At 37.4% G+C, this 24,858-nt stretch overlaps 1 protein-coding gene across 2 annotated transcripts in view; it reads left to right on the top strand.

Moving 5' to 3' along the window:
• The window catches only part of TRPC6 (transient receptor potential cation channel subfamily C member 6), a 132,596-nt gene that overhangs the window by 94,839 nt on the left and 12,899 nt on the right, over positions 1-24,858 (top strand). The window contains exons 5-10 of one of the 2 annotated variants that reach the window (XR_002730880.2): positions 4,501-4,717; positions 11,130-11,363; positions 13,812-14,076; positions 15,294-15,489; positions 16,238-16,441; positions 18,436-18,507. Coding sequence is in view for 1 of the 2 variants with exons in the window: in XM_023208106.2 (XP_023063874.2) it covers positions 4,501-4,717; positions 11,130-11,363; positions 13,812-14,076; positions 15,294-15,489; positions 16,238-16,441; positions 18,436-18,510 (1,191 nt within the window). In the remaining variant the exon portion in view is untranslated. Of the gene's footprint in view, positions 1-4,500; positions 4,718-11,129; positions 11,364-13,811; positions 14,077-15,293; positions 15,490-16,237; positions 16,442-18,435; positions 18,511-24,858 lie in introns of both variants that reach the window. The other variant, XM_023208106.2, reaches the window with a different exon arrangement.

The following is a 24,858-nucleotide window of genomic DNA, read 5'->3' as shown; positions in this document are numbered from 1 at the left end:
TCTATCTATCTATCTATCTATCTATCTATCTATCTATCTATCTATCTATCTATCTATATTAGGGACTAAGTACACCAGAGCCTGAGAGCAAAAATAGCCTATTTTCTTAGCAAAAGCTATCTACCCATGCTTTGGTAAAAATGCTACGTTCAGATGGATCTAGCCTTTCTTTAGCGTGACAGGATAGGTTTGAGAAATATTGACCTATCATTCTGTTAACAAGTGGAGAAATTTGTGTCCTGCATTGCTAACAAGCCTATTCTTCATGTTTTTGAAGCCACATTTCTGGATCTGTTGAACTCTGAGAAGCAGATTGAAATAATTCTGAAGTTCAGTGGCTAAATGTCTGCTGGACCATCTATTAATGTGCTATGTAGAAAGAACTATCAGTTGGGTTACTTCCAGTGCTTACACATGGGCATGATTCATTTTCAAACATCGGTAATATGTGGGCGCAAACACAAACATCACCATTACTAACACACTGTTTTCTAATTACTTTGTCATATTTTTGGTGTTTTAGCCATATAAGGACCGTTCAAAATGACTCATGCTAGAAAGCTTGTGCAAAGCCTTTTAGACAGTGGAAACATCCTAATTATTTCTAGTGATGATGATAGGAACTACAGGAAACTGGACGTTTTTCTCATGAGAGTAAAATCCATCATCATAGACATTTGCCCCTTAAAATATATAAGGCCAAAATTTGGTATCTTAGATACATAAAATATAAATGAAGAACATAAAATGAAAATAGTGCAATTTACTAGAAATGACATCTATGGTACAGATTTTCATCTAGAAAGTTGAAATTTTTCCCCTTTTTACTAGAAATGACAGATTTTGCCTGGAAAAATAATGTGTGTACATGGACATGGAGTGTGGAATGATAGACACCGGAGACTTACAAAAGTGGGGGCTCAGAACAGGAACAGGTGGCGACACATTATTTAATGGGTACAGTACATATTATTTGAGTGACTGGTAAACTAAAAGCCAGGAGACTTCACTACTATGCAGTGTATTTGTGTAACAAAATTGCACTGGTACCCCTTAAATTTAGACAAATACATTTCTAAATGTATTTCCCTAGAACATGAGTTATATCTATGTAGGTAGTCTCTTTGTTCTTCTTCTCCTTATATTTCCTGAGTCATCCGAGATTTAAACTGAATTAAAATAGGGGGAGTTTTTGAATTATCCCTGTTCTCATTCTGTGACCAGTTAAGTTATAATCTCTTTCCTAAACTGAATAATTTTCCTTTTTCCATAACCAGTGTGTTCGAAAGCATAATGTATTCCAGAGTGTCTGGTGCTTTGACACAGACTATTTTTGGCAGTCCTTAGAGTTACATATTTCTTAAATTTTGATTGAATTCTAATTAAACTGATTTCCTTTACTATTTCTTCTTCCCTGGCCATATTTCTTTCTGGCATCTGTTTTCCATCCTCGTTTATGAACATTGAGGCAAATAATCAAATTAAAAGGACATTGTCAAGGTATTTTTTTCTCCTGTCCAATACCTATTTTACTGTTTTCATCCTTTGAGGCATGGTGATAAAATCTATTTTATAGTTTTCCATTTGTAATGAACATAAATATGCTTTACAGGCCACAGGATTTTTTTTGTGGGAGGAGATTGCTTCAGCTAAATTGGTGCTTTTATTCCAAATATATTTAAAATATTTTGGATTTTCCAATATATCCGTGAACATCAATAAGATCAAATTGCAGGCCTATGCACTGTGACTGAGTCCCCATTTCTGTTTAAAGTCGGTTTTGCTATAGGAAACAAAAGTTGATTTTCTTTTTTCCCCTTTCTGAAATCCCTTTTGTTTTTACTTGCCCTCTGTCTTCTACTGTAATCCAAATCACTTGTTTTTGTTCATTACAATAAGAATAGTCACACTGCAATTACAAATCATTTTAGTTTAAGCTAGTCTCAACCTTTTTCATTTCTATGTGGTGTTGAGTAGCTAGGTATTTAGTCATCAATAAACACCTAAAAAGACTCTGACATATAATATTTAAAGACAAGCATTTATTTCAGTGCTTACCCTCAGTAATTTTCCAAGTACATCAGTTGTTCAATTTCTTCATCTAGCTCTCGTCCTTTACAATTATTTTTTGGAAATTTGTCTATATCCCAGAGTATATAGATGGCAAATCTTACTAAAAAGGGTAACTCACTTCAGTTCCTAAAGTCTAGTGAGAGATGCCAAAATCTCCCTCAGTTTAAAGAGAAATATAATTCTCAACTTTTGTAAGAAAAATAAAGGCTATGAGGTTTCAAACACGCCCATTTTAGTTTCTAGGCAACCAGCTTTTTGTTTGTTAAAACAAAACAAGAAAACACCAACAAACAAACCTAAAAATACCCTAAGACTTTTAGTAAGCAGAAGAAGATGCCTGGATTGATACTCCCTTTAGAATAAAATAAAGGAAGAGTAATATTATCTAAAGGTCAGTAGGCCAGTGGAGGAAGAAGGGAAGCCAGGTAGGGGCCAGGCACACAGGTCAGACACCTTGCCCTGAAAACTGAAGATTGACTTTAGAGGTGTTCAGGACAGTTAAACTAAGGTTCCAGAGTTTTCAGATATCAATAATGTAGAAAGCTTTATTTCAACTCCATTTTATGTCCCCAACCTCATGTTTTCTATTTATGTTGTTTATTTGGTTCTATTTTAACTTATGCTCTACTGTATGATGTCCTTGAAAGCTGCTGCTTATTCTTCCTGTAACCAGGCAGGTGATCAATAACATTTTCATGAATTTCACTAACAGTCATTGCCTCTAATCCCAGTTTTCCCCAAACAGTCAAATAAATTGAGAATTAAAAAAAAAAAATCGTTTAGGATATATAATGGATTTTCCCATGAGAAAGATATGGATTCCTGCAATAAGTTTAATACACAGTTAAATCATACATAAAACATTATAGAATTAAAATTTTATGTATAACACATCATGGAAATATAACATTGATGTTTATTTTTAACTTTATATTTGAAAAGAAAAATAGCAAAGGACAATAGGCAGAAGAAAATCAAACTTACTTTTTCTACCATTTGTTTCAATTTTGCTATCATTTGATTACTTGAGAGTTAGATTTTAAAAGGATCTAAAAAAACAAAAAAATTTAAATCAATTCCATAGGTGATTGTATCTAAGCCTTTTTTTTACAACAAATTTTTACAAAGTAACTTTGAATTGGCTCTGCAATCCTAGAATCTATTGGCTTAAAACTCTGTGTGTGTGTGTATGTGTGTCTGTGTGTCTATGTCTATTCTTTGGCCCTCTGTAACTGTGGGTTCTGCATCTGTAGATTTAACAAACCACAGATGGAAAACATTTGAAAACAATTGTGTCTGTGCTGAACAGTTAGAGACTTCTTTTGGCATTATTCTATGAACAGGATATTGAATATTCTCAACACAAAGAAATGATAGATGTTTGAGATGATGGCTACGCTAATTACCCTGCTCTAATCACTATATGTTGTATGTATTGACACATCACTGTGTACCCCCCATAAATATGTACAAATATATGTCAATTTAAAAGTGTATAACAAAAATTTACATAGCATTTACATGATAATACATATTATAAGTAATCTCAGTATTAAAGTATATGGGAAGATATGCCTAGGTTATTTGTAAATATTATGATTTTATATCAGGAACGTGAGTAGCCTCAGAGTGGAAGGACCTGGAACCAATACCTCATGGATACCTAGGGACAACTGCGTGCGCGCGCGCGTGCACACACACACACACACACACAGCATGAGAGAGAGAGAGATACAATACAATATCTCCCGTTTCTGGCCTAACATTTAGAATGTCAAGATAAGTTCAGTGGTTCCAGCTCTAAGTTTTATTATTTTGAAAACCATATAGACAAATAAAGGTATGGAAATAGAGAACACCAATTGTGTTCCTTCCATGATGGCATTTATCTTTTCTGAGTCTTAAAAGATAATTCCTAATAATTTACATATGTAGGCCCATTGATGAGAAAGTATGAAATTATTCTGTAAACCAAATAGAAGTATTAAGTTAGGAACAAGAATGCCTGGGTCCAAGTTCCAGCTCTACCACTTATGAGATATGTGACCTTGAACAAGTTTCTTGATCTCACTTCCTCAGTACCTCAGGCCCACTAAATTAGTTGCTTTATATGAATAATGTTGACATTATTATGCTCCATATTTTGTCAACAATATTGTATATTTTAAGAATTTAAATATCCTTTATTAGTAAAATACATGTATTTAGTTATTAATCAGGAACATCAGCACATGTAGGTAAGGAATGTGAACAAAATTTTATAACAGCATAAAGATATTACTCTATCACGAATTACATAAATATAAACAATTATCTCTGGAGATCATTGGAATATGCAGATGTTTATTCTTGCATGTATGTATGTATGTGGTTTTGCAAAGTGTACAAAACAAAGTTAAGATTTTCTTTTGGTGTGTGTTGTGGCAGATGGGGAAGATAATGCGTGGACCATTCATGAAGTTTGTAGCACACGCAGCCTCCTTCACCATTTTTCTGGGACTGCTTGTCATGAATGCAGCTGACAGATTTGAAGGCACAAAACTCCTTCCTAATGAAACCAGCACAGATAATGCAAAACAGCTGTTCAGGATGAAAACATCCTGCTTCTCATGGATGGAGATGCTCATTATATCCTGGGTAATAGGTAAAGACTGATTTTCTGTCATGTTTTCTTTTTGCAGTCTTAGCAGTTGGACTGAATGACACTGGTTCTTTCACACATCAGTTATACAAATGTATGCAGCATGATACAATGCACCGCACATCATAATTTTCTTTGTGTTCTTAAAGTTGCCTTGGGTTCATTATCAGTGCCATAGTCTTCTCACATGCTGTGCGTTTTTTTGCATTTCCAAGGAAAACCCAGGAGGAAAACCAACAGGATATTATCAATCACACCCCACTAGTGACACAAAACTATTATACTATTCATATTTTGAGAGAGCTGTGATTTCAAGCTTCAGCACAACCACAATTTTACATTGAGATTTGACAGGAATTGAAGCTAATAGACACTTGCATTTATTGAACATTTATTATGTGCCAAGAATTATTCCAAGCACTTTATATACATCAAATCACATCATTTCTCTGCACCTCAGTTTTCTGATCTATAATGTATAATCACATCTGTTTTATAGGATTTATCTAAGGATCAAGTAACTTTCTTTAGGACTCCTGGGTGGTAAGTGGAAGAGAAGGAATATGGTCTTAGTTGCTATACTATTTGTCTTAAGAATCAATCGTATATGTAGCTTGCCATCAAATATAATACAAACAAAGATATTTCAATTAGATATTTATGAATAAATAAATCCAGTGACTGTTAAGTGTCTTTGTTAAGTAATGAGGATACTAAAGTGAATGAGACATAGTCCCTGTGCTCAAGTAAGTTAAGTCTGGGAGGCAGGTCAGTAAGTAAATCAATAATTAAAATTCAATGTGACAAATGCTATAATTGAGGAGTTATTGAGATATTATGAAAATACACAGATTGGGCATCTAAATCTGAGGTGGGCTGTGAAGTGGAAGGGGCAACAAGCCCTTCCTGGACAGTACCTTCAATTCGATACTTTGAGGATAAGAGAATGTTAACCAGACCTGTTTGGGGGACAAGGATACTACAAGGCACAGGAACATTAGAGATGTGAGACTATGGCAACACCTGACACACTTGGAATATGATGAGTTAGGCAGAGAAGGAGTCAAGGTGCATTTATGGATGTGAGTGATGGGAGATAAGGGTGGAGAAATGGCTAGAGGATGCTTTTCAGCAATTGGTGATCTGATCTGATCTGATCTGATCATGTTTTAGAAAGGTCACAGTGGTTGTGAAATAGAGGGTGGCTTAAAAGAGTCCAGAGGCTGAGACTCAATGGAAGTGCTCCCTGCAAGGAGGATGAGGTCTGGAACTCAGGAGATAGGGGAAAGGACTTGAGAGCAACCTAATAGGTAAACCCCAAACAACTTGGTGATTATTGCACCTCAGAAGGGAGAGCTGTGGATTCTGCCTTGGATCAGTAGGTAGTGACTACAGTCTCTAAGAGGCAGAATACAGAAGGAAGATCATGCCTGGGACTGGACAAATGAAAAGCTGATAAAGTTTAGGTTATGACTGACTTTGAAGTGCCCATGGAATTTCAAAGTGGAAATGTCCATCCAGTAATATAAAGTATGACCCCTGGGAGTATTTGGGTTTTGAATAAAGTTGTAGCAATCCTCAATTCCAGATGGTACTTAAGGCCCTGACTATGCATACAATTACTTAGGGTTAACATATGCAAGATGTGAAGAAAATTACGCTCAGGGGTTTTCATATAAATCCTTTAATAATCCATAGTCTTCTCCATTCCCCTCATAACATCCCATCTCCCTCTCTAGGGACCTGGAGAAGCATTGTCAGTTTTGTATCACTTCTAAGGCAGGACATGTCTTCTTGGTTTCATGCTGGAGCTTCATGAGATGATCAATCAAAATATTAAGAAGCATTTTTCAAATTACCATAGGAATATTTTAAATGTAACTCAATAGCATTTGAGTTATTCAACACTTTCAAATCACTTCATTTCCTGAATATGTTTTAGGGAAAAATATGGATAGTCATAAAATGTGAATTGTATCACCAAAGTAATGATAAATCTTGGATACAGAAGATGGCTTTGATTTTATTCTAATTCTTTTCTAATTTAATTGATGAGGCTATAAAAAGAAATTATATTTCACTTCTAATATCTGATTTAAAATAAGAATAAACAATCACTTGTGCATGACCTTTATCTTCTTAAACTAAAAGCCCATGTCTCACAGTTTATTTTTTATGTGTTAGTATATGTAAAGTAAATAATATAGTGCTTGGCACGATGGACATGTTCAAGAAATTTCAGTTACTTATAATTATTACTCAATTTTTCACTAAGTGTTTATATGTCACTTTTACATAGGAGTGCTATTTTCCTATCAGGCAAAACATGACTGTTTTAGGACAAGATGAAACTTTGAAAAATTAAATTTTCTATAAGGGGTAAATAATTTTTAAAATTTTATACAGAGGGGTATGAGGAGAATGATTTATGGTAAAGAAGAAAATGAACATATTATATTTTACATATAAAATATGTATAAACTTGAGAGCACCCTAAAAGGTAAACCCCAAACAACTTGGTGATTACGGCACATCAGAAGGGAGGAGCTGTGAGTTCTGCCTTGGATCAGTAGGTAGTGACTGCAGTCTCTAAGAGGGAGGACACAGAAGGAAGATCATGCCTGGGACTGGAGGAATGAAAAGCTTTGAAAACAACTAGACTGCACGAGTTCAGTGAGTTATGTTTCATACAACATGTTCATTTTATTCTTTACCATAAATTATTCTCCTCATACTAGTCTTAGTTTTATTTATTTTTTATTTTATTTATTTTGAAATGGAGTTTCACACTAGCTGCCCAGGTTGGAGTGCAATGGTGCGATCTTGGCTCACCGCAAACTCCGCCTCCCAGGCTCAAGCAATTTTCCTGCCTCAGCCTCCCGAGTAGCGAGTAGCTGGGACTACAGGCATGGGCCACCACACCTGGCTAATTTTGTATTTTTAATAAAGACGGGGTTTCTCCATGTTGGTCCAGCTGGTCTGGAACTCCCAACCTCAGGTGATCCACTCACCTCAGCCTCCCAAAATGCTGGGATTACCGGCGTGAGCCACCGGGCCCGGCCATCTGAGTTTTATTTTAAACTTTATATATATTTTTTCCTTTTTCACTTAGAAACCTAACACAGGAATATTAAATGAAGCTTTAATCAAAAGCATTTTCCTTATAACTTTTGTCCCATCAGTTTTTGTATTTGACTTCAGAGACTAGCTAACAGTGTTTATTTCAAAGGAAAATAATGAACAACTCAGGACAGCTGATGCTTTTGTAGCATATGTTAGATTCCTGGTTCAGTTTCTGACATTGGCATTTTTTTTTAAGTTATTCTTGAAAGAAAGTTGTTGTACTTTCTGGAAATGTTAATAAGAAGTGGCCTACTTAGATGAGGTGTTGGGTGTGTTATGTGGGCTTGAGGGAGAGGACAACACTGTTAGTCACAAAGCAGATTTATCTAATATTTAGCTGACAGAAAGTTGAAAGGCTAAATGATAAAACTGATGTGTCAGGAGATGTTGACAAGGCAGAACAGTGAGCTCAAATCAATGAGAGGACGTATAGCAGGAACACAGGGAGGCGGACATGCTTGAAGACACTTGTGAAAAGGGCCTTAGGAGCACTTGTCACTTAATGGTCAGTCTGAGCTGCTGAGAAAGCAGATGCAGTCCTGGGCTGACTCTTCAACAGGAGAGGATGGCAGTTGAGGGCAGTAATTACCCAATGGCCAGACCACATCTGCAGGCCCCGGGTGCCCCGTGCAGCCAATCGGCAACCTAAGGAGCATTTCAAGCACAACAGCAGTTAGGAGAGTGCGTCATTCTCAGAACAGCACTTGAGGTGCTGGGGAAGCTTACCCTAGAGGGTGAGGCATGGGGTAAGACCCAGTGGAATCTGTTTATTCAGAGGGCCCCATTTAGAGAAAAAGACAAAGGGAGGACTTAGAAGGAGCCTGGGCAAGTAAAGACATCTTGAAGCTTCAGTTTCATGTTTAACCTGCCTCTGCTAGAGAAAAACAGATTTAATGAGCACACAGGTAGGTTTTTTGGTTGTTTTTTGTAAAAATAAATTTGAAGGCAGAGGGAGCTGACTCATTTGCTACCTCTCTAGAGGGCAAAAATAGAACCACTGCATCCACGTTGAAGGAATATTCTGAAAATTCAACAGTGGGATGAGCAGCCTTCAGAAGCACCTTATCGCAAGATCTGTATGAGCAGGGGCTTGATCCCTGTGAAGTCTCCTGCTTGCGGCGAGCTTGGACTTGATGCGGGATTTCAAACTCTCCTTGGCAGCTCTCAGGGGTCCTCAGGACAAATGAGACAGGAACTTTTCCTTTGAGCAGAATAGCTCACTTATTTGTTTTAGTTTTTAAGCTTCAGGAAGACATCACTTGTGCCACGAATTCTACTTCTTAAAGAGAGAAAGAGAAAAGAAGATGGAGAAGTGGGAAGAACAAGGGGAAGGGAAGTTTTGAAAACAACTAGGCTGCATGAGTTCAAATGTCCCTTTAGTCTCCATGCTTGTTACTCTGAACCATCCTCATCGCCTAGTGAGGCTGACAGGAACCCGGAGACCACACTGGGGAAAAAAAACGGCCGTATTTCCTGTCACAAATTTGGTTCCCCAGATTTTATATTAATTCAATCCTAGTCCCCTCTTAACTTGCAACAACTCAAAATAAGTAATGAAGTCTTCTCTTAAATCCATATCTTCTATGTTCCATTGAATACTGGCTTTAAGAAAAGGCACATGATGTGCTCTTGAAGATTAGAGATGGGGTGTTTCCTTAATCCCCATAGGGCTCTGCAGCTATTCGTATAGCAGGTTCTGTGATTGACATCCAGGACCAGTGTGAGAATTTGGGGCAGGTGGTTGCTGAGAGTAAGAGGGAAAGATTAATTTCAACTCGAGGCTGTGAAGGACTTCTTGATGGAGACAAGTTTTGATCTGTTGGCGTTTGGGTTGTATTTCTCCTGATGGCTCCAGAAGGAGACAGGATGTCAGAGTAGAGTATCTTAATAGGGATAAAGCAACTTCTTTTTAATTAAAAAAGTGGAATTCTTCAAATTAAGAAAAAAATACATGTGACAGTCGTGGAAAATTTTAAATAGTAAGCACTCAGTAAATGTTAGTCATAATTTTTTCCAAGTGCCAGACACTGAGCTGCGTATTTCACATGAACTGTTTTATTTAAGGCTCATAACAATCCAGTGAAGCGGGAATGAACCAATATCATTCCCATTTTACAACCTGAGTTTTAGATAGTTTAAATACCTTATCAAAGACTTCATAACTGACAAATGGAAGAACAAATTCTCAAATCCATGGTAGCCTGTGTACTTAAATTCCTCAAATCCAGTGTTCCTAAATACTACACTAAAATTTTGAAGAAATAGGCGTACTACTAATAATTCCACCAGAAAAAGGCAACTACTATTAATAAGTTCCTGTCATCCCATCTAGGCTTTCACTGTCGTTTTAAATATAAACCATACATCATAACATAACATTTTAAACATTTTTACTTAGCATTACAATATAAAGATTTTTGCAATGTATGTTAGTCCAGGTCCTCCAAGAAGCAGGCACAAAGATTAAATGTTCAACACGTTTATTAAGGGAAATGGAAATTTTATTAAGGAACATTTCTTGTGAGAGGAAATGGCGAGAAAGCTGAGAAAGGTCTCAAAGGCTCTCAGGCAGGGATATAAGTCAAACCCCAAGGGACAGAGAGAAGGCAGGAAGGTTGAGTAGAAGCATCCTAGATCTTTACACAGTCTAAGGAAAGCTTGGCAAGGCTGTCATGAAATCCTTGAGCCAAAGTCAGCCATCAGAAGTGTCCCATGTCTCCCAAGAAGAGGTACCCTCAGTAATTGGCTGAGAGCAGCCCGGGGGAGACATGGCCTTGGTAAAAAAATGGCAGTGGTTTTCAGAAGACAGTAGGTGAGACCTGTGACCAATCAAATTCCTATAGTTGGATGTCACTGAGGCACATTCTCATGGTCACTGTCCCATGGTAATTAATAAAATATCACATTAAATGGCTTCATAATACTCTATCTGTGGAAGTCCCACTTTCATTTTACTTCTATTTTGAGTGTGTGGGTGTGTTTGGGTTATTATAAAGTATCCTACAATAATCATCTTTTAAATATATTTTTATGTGTGGAATTAATTGATCAGTAGGACATTTGTTATTTTAAGGTGTTCAATGAACTTTGTCAAATTGCTTTCAGGTATGCACTGATATTTCTGGACTATGATATTGGTGAGGGTATGGGAATTATGGTGGGACGGCAGGCTGGGGCCAAATTTTGAAGGGTTTTGTAATGTCAGGCTGAGACCTTTCAAACATATTTTGTTTTATAGAATAGCTAAGACTGAATGCAATTGAATTGATATTTTAACCCCTTTCTGATACAGGCATGATATGGGCTGAATGTAAAGAAATTTGGACTCAAGGCCCCAAGGAATATTTGTTTGAGTTGTGGAATATGCTTGATTTTGGTATGTTAGCAATTTTTGCAGCATCATTCATTGCGAGATTCATGGCATTTTGGCATGCTTCCAAAGCCCAGAGCATCATTGATGCAAATGATACTTTGAAGGACTTGACGAAAGTAACATTGGGAGACAATGTGAAATACTACAATTTGGGTGAGTTTACAGTAGTCAATATAAATAAAAATGCAGAATTTTCTTGTAAAAAAAGATGTCAGTAGTAGTTTGGTTACTGCCCAATTCTCATAAAATTGTTCGTTTCCAACATCTGTATCTGAAGAATAAGCATCTATATGTGAGGAAGCATGCTTTCCGCTTCTTCCTTTGATTTTTTCTACTCCCTGGAAAACTCTCTTAATCACGAAAGCCATCTCCCTTTATCTCTTGGATCAATTGGCTAATTACCAAACTTCATTGAGACTACATGTCTTATGTTCTGGATTTATTTTTCCCTTTTAAATTAAAAATAGTTCACATTTGATCTAGCTAGCTAGCTATCTGTATCTCTCTCTCTGCATACATATATATGTATTATGTATATGGATATATACATCTGTGTATATATGGATATGGATATATACGTGTGTGTATAGATATGGATATGAATATACACACGTGTGTGTGTGTGTGTGTATATGCAATGGAATACTATTCCACCTTTTAAAAGAAGAAAATCCTGTCATTTGTAACAACATGAATGAATTTGGAAGACATTATGCTGAGTGAAATAAGGCAGGCACAGAAAGACAAATGGTATATGATCTTATTTGTGGAATCTAAAAAAAGTCAAACTCAAAGAGGTAGAAGGTAATGGTGGTTGTCAGGGGTTGGGGTAAGGGGCACAAAATGGGGAGATGTTGGTCAAAGGTACAGTTTACAAAGGGTACACGGTTAGGGTGAATAAGTTCTGGAGATATACAATATGGTGGTTAGAGTTAATTATCATGTACTGTATACTTGAAAATTGCTAACAGAGTAAATTTTAAATGTTCTTACCACAAAAATGTAAATATACGAGGTGATGAATGTTAATTAGCTTCATTTAATCTTTGCACAGTGTACACGGACATACATGAAAACATCAAGTTGTGCCCCATAAATACATATAATAAAGTTCACATTTGAGTGCCATTTTCATTTAAGATATATAAAAAGTATTTGAAAACAAAGGAATTGTTGGGATCTCTGAGCGGTTCCCCAGTCAATAACACCACTGCTTCCCAACCAGTCTTAGAATTCGTTGAGAAATAAAACAAGACATTAATATGGAGGCCAGATCATCACCTCTAACACTGATAAAATCCGGGGTGGATGACGTAGGTCTGAGTCTATTAGCTAATGAGTTCAGTAATACTGAACCCCAGAATGAGGCACACATATGCTCCAATTTCTAGATAGCAATGGACCAGGGCAGTCCTTCCCACAAAAAGAGGATGGCAGCTCCATGGAGGACCAGAGGAGAATTCCCAGGACAGAGAAGGCAATGCCGAGCCAGCTATGCCCAGTTATTCATCCCAATTGAGCAATCAGATAAGTCGTTCCAGCTTTCCAGGAAGAAAGTGACTAAGGGATGGAAACTGGTTCAGTTATTTACTTAAGGAGACTACCACCTCATAAAAACCTGGATGGGGAAAATATATTCCCTTTGAATACTCATTTCAAACCCTCTGATAAGAAATTAGTTAACATTCACTTGTGAGTTTATTGGCAATATCACATAAGGGCTCCATTAATGTTTATTTTAATGAAAGATTTTAAAAAATGCACTTAATTAAAAAAATTCAAAGCTATTTGTAGATAATACTTACATTCAAAGCACTATAAAAAAGGAAACTGCTTTTATTAGTTTCTTGTTATCCTTTCCTAATTCCACTTCTCAGCAAATAAGCAAATTCAAATTTGTAATTATGTTTTTCCCCTTTCTTACACACTGTTTTGTATTTTTCTTCATAATGGTTTCTTAATTGCATTTTTGATGACCTGATGTAATAATGCCAGAAAAATTCATAAGTGAATAATTGCTACATTTTATGGTAAAAATAGACTTGTTTGAGTGACCAATAAAAGTTATTCCTAATAAATTTTAATGACTACAAATATGCTACAAGCCTAAAATTATAGTGTAATTATAGTTTAAGACTGAATAATAAACACTACCATTTATTAAGTGCCAAGCACTTGCTAAACACGTAACATATGTTGACTTACTGAATTCTCACAAAGACAAGAGAGTTAGAGGGGACATTATCTCATTTTCAAAAATGGGGAAACAAAACTAAGAGAAGTAGTTCTGTAAGTTCTTTGATATATGTGTATGTGCGTACATATATATACATGAACTTTTACAGATACTGAGTCTATAGTCTGAACTCTTAACTATTATGCTATCCCCTTATGAGAAGTTGCTAGCAAACCAGGAGAGTCATGTTCTCAATAAACTAAGAAGCCCAACTATAGCAGACACTTAAGAAGCCCTTTAAGATAGGAGACTTCCATTCGAAAACTGGATTCTAACGTAACTATATTTCTTTCGCAGAAAAAGAAGTTACCTAAATAAACAACTTGAAGAAACTCACACAACTCTTTATCTTTGCTTTTTCCTAGCCAGGATAAAGTGGGACCCCTCTGATCCTCAAATAATATCTGAAGGTCTTTATGCAATTGCTGTAGTTTTAAGTTTCTCTAGGATAGCTTATATTTTGCCAGCAAATGAAAGCTTTGGACCTCTGCAGATATCACTTGGAAGAACAGTCAAAGACATCTTCAAGTTCATGGTCATATTCATTATGGTGTTTGTGGCCTTTATGATTGGAATGTTCAACCTCTACTCCTACTACATTGGTGCAAAACAAAATGAAGCCTTCACAACGTATGTGATCTCAGATGTTTTGATGATAGTTACTGCAAATTAAATAAATATTAGTTTAACAGTGTTTATGTAAGTCCATGGGATAAATAATGTTTTGGTAAAGACTTCCTCTCTAGTTCCTCTTTTGCAAAACGAGGGGATTTTAAAAATGAGTTAGAGGAGCTCTAAAATGTAGGAACCTTTCTAATATTAAATAATAACTAACATTTTTAGAGCCAGGTAAATACCTTGCATGCCTCCCTTTATTATCTCTATTTCACCAAGAGGAAACTGAAATTCACAAAAATTAAGTAATTTGCTGAATATTCCATAGCTGTATGTGGAACAGCCAGGGTGTAACCCTTGCTTGCTGACTCTAGGATCTGTTGCTCTGAACTCCCTTACCCTCCTGCTTACAGGGGACTCCTGGGGACACTAACTATGAAAACAGCTGCTTTCCTAATTGAATTGCTCAGATCTTATTACTGAGTAGATCTGACTTATCAATAGTGACAAGAGTTTTGACTTATGTTCACCATGGACACATGTTTTTTTTTTTTTTAAATAAAGTGTGTTTGGAATAGATTATGTAAATATTAGGTCTGCAGTGTTACAATGAGAAGCAACAACTGAAACATAAGCCTACTGTTTTCCATATTTCTCTGAAATACAGTTTGCCAGGGAAATGTAACCACCTAAGTTAAGCAAATTGGCTTAGCTTTGGTCAATAATTAGGCCTAAAGCATTGAAATTCCTACCTAAGACATGTCAGTGATTTTGGTAACATTGTCTGTTTATTTTGTCGTATTTTCCATTAAGATATATATGATTATTATCTATTTATTGGATATGAGTAGAAGTATAGATCAGCAGGAAAACTAAAAGGATTCTAACAAATTGTGTTATTTTTAAGTAGTACATTTAACAATTCCATTGCCAAAGCTATGGATTATTTAAGTGTTCATATCTGTGGTTAGAAATTATGTTAATAGCATTTATTGAGTGCTTATTATGTGTTTACTGAGTTATGATTATGTACTTCATATGCACAATATTATGCCATCCTTGCAGCAGTCCTATTGTAACCATTTTACAGAAAAGAAAAGTGAGCTTCAGAGAAGTGAAGATTTTTTAATAAATACTCAGTAATTTGCAAAGACACTAAACCAACTCACTTTTATTATGGGAATATTGTTACTTACTTATACACTTTCTTTTCTCCTTTTATTTTTCCCCAGAGTTGAAGAGAGTTTTAAGACACTGTTCTGGGCTATATTTGGACTTTCTGAAGTGAAATCAGTGGTCATCAACTATAACCACAAATTCATTGAAAACATTGGTTACGTTCTTTATGGAGTCTATAATGTTACGATGGTCATTGTTTTGCTAAATATGTTAATTGCCATGATCAACAGTTCATTCCAGGAAATTGAGGTATAATCTCAATACATTTTTATCATTTGTGCCTACATGTTTTAACTATTCCAAGGACTAACTCAGCAATGAGGATGAAAGTATGGATCGCTCTTCCCCCTTTGTTCATTCCCTGTTTATGCACTCGTTTGACCAGTAATCTGGAAAATTTTAACTCTTTGCTTCCAAATGCAACATCAATAAGGTGTCATGGGGCAGTAAGGCATAAGAAGCAGAAATGCTGATTTGATATCAATTTAATAAAACACTTTAGAAATACTATATCAGCATGAATTTATATTTTATTCAAAAAATTACTGCTTATGAATACTATTATTCTCTAAGTCTTTTTTGAGTGATATTCAAAGTTGACCCTTTCTCAAGTTGAGATTAATAGTGTAAATTTTTATTCCAGAAATCTTTCTCTGTGTCCCAAATAAATGAGTGGTACATTGTGGGATAAAAGAGAGAATAATTTTTCATACCGTTTTTCAGAACGTAGGAAAATACATTTATATCTATCTATCAGGTATTTATAAACACATGGGAACTTGGAGATTCACAGTCTTGTAAGACTGTCAAAATTTTGGACAAATTTAAGAAAGAGTGTGTGAATGGAATGTTAACGTTTAGAAAAAATCTTGGAATGATCACTGGGGTCTGAGAGTGTTTATAGGCATTGTCCTCCATCTAGCCACACAACGGTAAAAGCATCCCAGTAATTCTGTTTATGCATTTCCTTGCTGAACTGTCATGTGTATTTGTATAGGATGACGCCGATGTGGAGTGGAAATTTGCAAGAGCCAAACTCTGGTTCTCCTACTTTGAGGAGGGGAGAACACTTCCCGTACCTTTCAATCTGGTGCCAAGTCCAAAGTCCCTGTTTTATCTCTTACTGAAGCTTAAAAAATGGATTTCTGAGCTGTTCCAGGGTCATAAAAAAGGTTTCCAGGAAGATGCAGAGATGAACAAGGTAACTTAGCTTGATAATGTATAATTGTATTCTTAAATGCTGAGACTGCTGTAACCACTGTGCCACATCCTTTTTGTTTTTTTTTTTTATTTTATAAATTATACTTTATGTTCTAGGGTACATGTGCACAACGTGCAGGTTTGTTACATGTGCCACATCCCTTTAAAGAGAATCGGTTCCTGATGACTCATCCATTCATTCCCACACACAGTCACTTCACACAGCACGGTCCTTTGGCTTGTGTCTGTTCAACATGAGCACACTGGACATTTCCTACTTAAAAGAATGTAAGAAAAATTCATGAAATATAACTAAAATAATATGTTATCTGGAGCGAGTACTGAAAGAAGAGCTATTCTGGGCTGCTTTTTTGCTGTTGTGGCTACACGTCCCTCACTTCTCCTTCAATTTATAGAGCCGGGTAAATCAGCAGCAGCTCGTTATGACTGAGGGGGGCAACTTGATTAACTCTTAGATAACTTATATGTTGAAAAGTTCAGAAATCAGTTGCTCACATGTAATTTAGGGGACCAGGCTTGGCAATAAGTAGTTCAAGAAAGAAAGAGCTAAGGATATTGATTGAAAACAATAATCCCACAAGGCGATGCAATTTTAAAAAAAAAATAAAAAGATTTAGTGCTTAGATGACGCAGTAGGGTGATCACAGCATGTTCAGATACGTTTAGAGAACATGTAGAATTTTGTCTAACTGGAGGTAGAAGGTGAGGGGCTATGCTGTGCAAAGATCTCTGCTGAGCACAGACCACTATACTCAGAAGGAACACTGAGATACCAGGTGCATCCAGAGGAGGAAGACCAGAATGGGACACATAGGGATATGGTGTGATATGAGGGAGAACTGAAGGAGCTGGCTGTTTCTTCTGAAAAAGGAAGATTGAAATAGACTAAAAATATCTTTGTAATTTCCATCTTTCTTTAGGAAGTATACTTGTTTTTCAAAAATGGGAAGAAAAGCAACGGGCCAAAAATTCAAATAATAGTTAATTTTTTTTTGAGACAGTCTTGCTCCATCATGGTTCATGCCATTCTCCTGCCTCAGCCTCCCCAGCAGCTGGGACTACAGGTGCCTGCCACCACACCCGGTTAATTTTTTGTATTTTTTAGTAGAGACGGGGTTTCACCATGTTAGCCAGGATGGTCTCTATCTCTTGATCTCGTGATCCGCCCACCTCAGCCTCCCAAAGTGCTGGGATTACAGGCGTGAGCCACCATGCCCGGCCTCAAATAGTTAAATTTTAATTCGATATAAGAACAAACTTTTAACAAGAAAATCTGCCCAACAGAAGAGTGGGCTGCCTTTTGAAGTAGTGAGCTTCCCACCATTGTAAGCAGTCAATAAATGCCAGATGGCTAACAGTGGGAATTTATTGAAGATTTTTCCTTTTTACACTGCGTGGGCAATTGGACCAAATGATTATAAAGTTTCCTTACAATAAGATTCTATCATTAAATAAAAGGAAAATGTTGTAATTCCTACACTGTTTACAATTTACTATTTAGGGTTCTCAAGTAAGCAACACATTCTCTGAGTTCTAGTTTCCTCAACTGTAATATGTGAAAAAAAAATTATATCTACATCCTGAAGATCAACTCAAATAAGTACATAAAAGTACTTTGAGAATTTTAAAGCTTTCTTTAAATGTAGTTATGATTAATTTGTGTAGTAATTTTTGGAAAAAATACCCTCTATGACATTCTTCCAGAAGTATATCTTGTGGATTGAGTGGCAAAAATTTCCTTTCCTTTATTTTATGTAATTAAATGAGTGGTTTACAGGTCTGGTTAGAACTGCAACCTGAGGGAATTCAGAGCCCAAAGGAAATGTCCAAGCACTTGCAAAGGGAAGAACCCCATAAGAATATGTTTCTCTCATTAAAACTTGTGGGGAATTAGACGAAATGGCTTTTAAAATACAGAATGAAGAGTGAAATTGGTTATACAGTTATACTCATTTTACTATCTATCTTTAAAAGATAAATGAAGAAAAGAAACTTGGAATTTTAGGAAGTCATGAAGACCTTTCAAAATTATCACTTGACAAAAAACAGGTAAGCTCATATTTGAAAATATGAAGTCATGCACATGATCGGGCTTATCTTTTCAAAGAAAGGGACAGATGTTCAGAAGCAATTTTAGGAAGTAGAGAGCAGACACATTAAATAATTCAACTATTTTAACAGTTCTCGAGAGGTAGAAGTAAGCTATGTTTCATAAGCAGAAAAGAATAGCATGTATATTTAAGACATATACTAAGCAAATACTTACATATACTTATGGTGATGGAATATAAGATTAGTGATATACAGAAGGGAATATTAAGAGATGAATCTGTCAGGAACCTGATGGAGGGTATGATTAACTTCACTCTTTGCAGCTCAGGTAAAGAGCAGGCATAGTCCCCAGTGCGTCCTACTTTGTCAGTAATCAAGAAGTGATGGAAAAAGGCACTGTGGGACCTTAATGGCTATTGTGGTTGATACTGTGTATAAGGAACAATGTGCTCTAGAGGTCTATCAGCTCCATAACTGAGAGTAGCAAAATCCTCAGCAATGAGGACATGTTTCCTTTCTTGTGGCATGTACATAGAGGGGTACAATAAATGCTTGTTGCTAAAAGGAAATTACAAAGGAATGAATTAGGAAAAGGGCAATGTATCAGGTAGGACCTGCATTCAATTATGCATAGTAATATAAAATCCAAATCATGGTGGTTTAAACAAGACACTTGTTTTTTCCCTGCCTCATTTAACTCTCCAGATTTAGGCAGTATGGGGCTGTTACCAGGCATGAGTTTCTGTGATTCTTCTGGATTTTTGTCATAGTCAGAAGAGGACAGCTTTACCTTTAGCTATTATACCCACTTTTCAGGCATGTAGCCGTAAGGGCAAAGGAAAAGTAGGGGATGCTAGCTGAATCTGCCTCCCAACAATTTCTGTTATATCTCATTGACCAGAACTATGATATATGGCCATCCCATGGAATACAAATGATAAGGAGGGAGACCATTTTTTTGTGTGTTTTTTTAAGCTGGTTATGTTACCTCCCCCAACAACATAGGAATCCTGTTAAGGCCTATCTGATATCCAACCTCCCAGCTTCCTTTCTAACCATCCCTTCCACTAGCATGTCAACCATTACCCATTACAAATCAGAAAACATAGGAGAGCTTTAGGTAAGGGGAACCCTAAGCCGTTAGCCCTAGTAAGATTGGGAGGTTTGATTGGGAAGAACTTCCAAAGAACCATATCACAGGTGAGAAGGGCTTCAGTAGGAGGTAACATGTGAGTGAGAGACCTGTGCATGAGTTCTACGAGCCCTGCCACAGTCTGGGGCTCGGTCATAGCAATGGGGCTGCATGGGCTGAGAGCAAGAAGGCAAGTGGAAATTGTCCCTGGTCATCCAAGAGAGTCAGCAGATTAAGGTCATTGCAAATTGGCACATTCTTGCTGTTCAGACAAGTTGTGTTTGGCTCTCCTATCCAGGTGAATCTAGATTGCGTTTAAAAATGATTCCAATAAAGGAAATTTAAGAAATGGAAAATAAGGAATGTAACAGAGCTACAAAAGTCATTTCACTCTAGAAAGCATAGTTTAGTGGTGAGGAGGCTAGTGCATGGGGGTCAATAAATCATAGCCCTCAGACCACATTTAGTCTTTAGCCTGTTTTCAGACTGAGAGTTAGAGATTTTTTAAAAATTACATTTCTAAATAGTTGTGAAAAAAATAAGGATATGTGAGAGAGACCATATATGGCCCACAAATCCTAAAATATTTATTATTTGGCTCTTTACAGAAGAAGCCTACCACCCCTGTTCTCATGATGATGGTTATGATGAAGAGAATACATAGGAAACACAGAATTAAGTTCAAATATTTTGTGAGCAATTTCTATGATTCTAACGCATGCCTGTGTGTGTTCTACTTAGAATGTTGTCTCATTAAGACTCTACTTGTTCACAGGATGTAGGCAGTAATCACACCAATACCCAAATGTTCTTTTGAATATTACATTACTTAATACTGTAAAGTTCTGACAACAGGGCCTAGCAAATAGTGGGTATGTAATAGCTACTTCTTATTTTTATTGCTATTACTAGAGAGCAGGAACAGTAAGTATACCACATAATTTGGTAGTGATATTAATCCAGTGAGGACAGAGAAATAATACTAGGCCTAAAAGCCCTATAAAAAGAATGCAAAAAAATAAAGAAGGGGTCCAATTAAAAGTCATAAATGGGCATATCTGGGAAAAAAAAAAACTTGAAATAAATGAAGTAGTGAGTGGAAGAAACAAAAACAGGATTTCTGGCAAGATGGCTGAATAGGAAGAGCTGTGGTCTGCAGCTCCCAGTGAGATCCACGCAGAAGGCAGGTGATTTCCAACTGAGGTACCCAGTTCATCTCATAGGGGCTGGTTGGACAGTGGGTGCAGCCCATGGAAGGCAAGCCAAAGAAGGGTGGGGCACCACCCCACCTGGGCAGCACAATGGTTTGGGGAATTTTCTCCCCTTCCCAAGGGAAGCCATGAGGGACTGAGCCTGAGGAACCATGCACTCCGGCCCAGATACTGCGCTTTTCCCATGGTCTTCACAACCTGCAGACCAGGAGATTCCCTCTGGTGCCTACCCCACCAGGGCCCTGGGTTTCAAGCACAAAACTAGGTGGCTGCTTGGGCAGACACTGAACTAACTGCAGCATTTTTTTTTTTTTTTTTCCCACACCCCAGTGGTGCCTGGAATGCCAGCAAGACAGAACCATACACTCCCCTGGAAAGGGGGCTGATGCCAGGGAGACAAGTGGTCTGGCTCGGCGGGTCCCACCCCCATGGAGTACAGCAAACTAAGAACCACTGGCTTGAAATTATCGCTGCCAGCAGAGCAGCAGTCTAAGATCAACCTGGAATGCTCGAGTTTAGTGGGGGCAGGGGCATCTGCCATTGCTGAGGCTTGAGTAGGCAGTTTTAGCCACACAGTGTAAACAAAACGGCCAGGAAGTTCAAACTAGGCAGAGCCCACTGCAGCTCAGCAAGGCCACTGTGGCCAGATTGCCAGATTTCTCCTCTCTGGGCAGGGCATCTCTGAAAGAAAGGCAGCAGCCCCAGTCAGGGACTTACAGATAAAACCCTCGTGTCCCTGGGACAGAGCACCTGGGGGAAGGGGCGGCTGTGGGCGCAGCTTCAGCACACATAAACATCCCTGCCTGGCGGCTCTGAAGAGAGCAGCGGATCTCCCAGCACAGTGTTTGAGCTCTGCTATGGATCAGAGTAGGTCCCTGACCCCCGTGTATCCTGGAAGGTGCCCCTCTGGAACGAAGCTTCCAGAGGAAAGAACAGGCAGCAATCTTTGCTATTCTGCAGCCTCTGCTGGTGATACCCAGGCAAACACGGTCTGGAGTGGACCTCCAGCAAACTCCAGCAGACCTGTAGCAGAGGGGCCTATTAAAAGGAAAACTAACAAACAAAAGAATAACACGTCCACTCAGAGACCCCATCAGAGGTCACCAACATCAAAGACCAAAGGTAGATAAACCCACAAAGATGGTGAGAAACCAGTGCAAAAAGGCTGAAAATTCCTAAAACCAGAATGCCTCTTCGCCTCCAAAGGATCACAACTCCTCGCCACTAAGGGAACAAAACTGGACGGAGAATAAGTTTGACAAACTGACAGCAGTACGCTTCAGAAGGTGGGTAATAACAAACTTCTCTGAGCTAAAAGAACATATTCTAACCCAGTGCAAAAAAGCTAAGAACCTTGAGAAAAGGTTAGAGAAATTGCTAACTAGAATAACCAGTTTAAAGAAGAATATGAATGACCTGATGGAGCTGAAAAACACAGCACAAAAACTTTGTGAAGCATACACAAGTATCAATAGCCAAATTGAACAAGCAGAAGAAAGGATATCAGAGATCTAAGAGCAACTTAATGAAATAAGATTAGAGAAAAAAGAATGAAAAGGAATGAACAAAGCCTCCAAGAAATATGGGACTATGTGGAAAGACCAAGCCTACGTTAGATTAGTGTACCTGAAAGTGAACAGTGAGAATGGAACCAAATAGGAAAACACTCTTCAGGATACTGTCCAGGAGAACTTCCCCAACCCAGTAAGTCAGGCCAACATTCAAATTCAGGGAATACAGAGAACAGCACAAAGATACTCCTTGTGAAGAGCAACCCCAAGACACGTAACTGTCAGATTCACCAAGGTTGAAATGAAGGAAAAAATGTTAAGGACAGCCAGAGAGAAAGGTAGGGGTACCCACAAAGGGAATCCCATCAGACTAACAGCAGATCTCTCTGCAGAAACCCTACAAGCCAGAAGAGAGTGGGGGCCAATATTCAACATTCTTAAAGAAAAGAATTTACAACCCAGAATTTCACATCTCAACTAAGCTTCACAAATGAAGGAGAAATAACATCCTTTACAGACAAGCAAATGCTGAGAGATTTTGTTACCACCAGGCCTGCCTTACAAGAGCTCCTGAAGGAAGCACTAAATATGGAAAGGAACAACTGATACCAGCCACTGCAAAAACATACTCAATTGTAAAGACCATCAACACCATGAAGAAACTACATCAACTAATGGGCACAGTAACCAGCTAGTATAATGACAGGATCAAATTCATATATAACAATATTAACCTTAAGTGTTACCAGGATAAATGCCCCAATTAAAAGACACAGACTGACATACTGGCTAAAGAGTCAAGACCCATCAGTGTGCTGTATTCAGGAGACTCATCTCACATGCAGAGACACACATATGCTTAAAATAAAGGGATGGAGGAATACTTACCAAGCAAAACAAAACAAAAACATACAAAAAAAACAGGAGTTATAATCCTAATCTCTGATAAAACAGACTTTAAATTAACAAACAACAAAAGACAATGAAGGGCACTACATAATGGTAAAGGGATGAATGCAACAAGAAGAGCTAACTATCCTAAATACATATGCACCCAATATAGGAGCACCCAGATTCATAAAGCAAGTTCATAGAGACCTACAAAGAGACTTAGACTCCCACAAAATAATAGTGAGAGACTCTAACACCCCACTCTCAATCTTTGACAGATGAACAAGACAGAAAATTAACAAGGATATTCAGGGCTTGAACTCAGCTCTGGACCAAGCAGACCTAATAGACATCTACAGAACTCTCCACCCCAAATCAACAGAATATACCTTCTTCTTAGCACCACATCACACTTATTCTAAAATTGACCACATAATTGGAAGTAAAACACTCCTCAGCAAATGGAAAAGAACAGAAGTCATAACAACCGCACAACTACATGGAAACTGAACAACCTGCTCCTGAATGACTACTGAGTAAATAACGAAATGAAGGCAGAAATAAAGATTCTCTTTGAAACCAATGAGAACAAAGACACAACATACCAGAATCTATGGAACACATTCCAAACAGTGTTTAGAGGGAAATTTATAGCACTAAATGTCCACAAGAGAATGCAGGAATGATCTAAAATCGACACCCTACATCAAAAATTAGAACTAGAGAAGCAAGAGCAAACAAATTCAAAAGCTAGCAGAAGACAAGAAATAACTAAGATCAGAGCAGAACTGAAGGAGACAGAGACATTAAAAACCCTTCAAAAAAATCAATGAATCCAGGAGCTGGTTTTTTGAAACTATCAACAAAATAGACTGCTAGCCAGACTAATACAGAAGAAAAGAGAGAAGAATCAAATAAATGTAATAAAAAAATGATATAGGGGATATCACCACTGATCTCACAGAAATACAAACTACCATCAGAGAATACTATAAACACCCCTATGCAAATAAACCAGAAAATCTAGAAGAAATGGATAAGTTCTGGACACATACACCCTCCCAAGACTAAACCAGGAAGAAGTGGAATCCCTGAATAGACCAATAACAAGTTCTGGAATTGAGAGGGTAATTAATAACCTACCAACCAAAAAAAGTCCAGGACCAGATGGATTCATAGCCAAATTCCACTAGAGGTACAAAGAGGAGCTGGTACCATTCCTTCTGAAACTATTCCAAACAATAGAAAAAGAAGGAATGCTCCCTAACTCATTTTATGAGGTCAGCATCATCCTGTTACTAAAACCTGGCAGAGACACAACAGATAAAGAATATTTCAGGCCAATATCCCTGATTAACATTGATGTGAAAATCCTTATTAAAATACTGGCAAACCAAATCCAGCAGCACATCAGAAAGCTTATCCACCATGATCAAGTGGGCTTCATCCCTGGGATGCAAGGCTGGTTCAACATACCCAAATCAATAAATGTAATCCATCACATAAACAGAACCAATGACAAAAACCACGACTATCTCAATAGATGCAGAAAAGGCCTTTGACAAAATTCAAATTCAATAGTGCTTCATGCTAAAAACTC

This window comes from Piliocolobus tephrosceles, chromosome 13 (assembly GCF_002776525.5).
Source record: "Piliocolobus tephrosceles isolate RC106 chromosome 13, ASM277652v3, whole genome shotgun sequence".
NCBI lineage: Eukaryota > Metazoa > Chordata > Mammalia > Primates > Cercopithecidae > Piliocolobus > Piliocolobus tephrosceles.
This window is presented reverse-complemented; position numbering and strand designations above follow the sequence as displayed.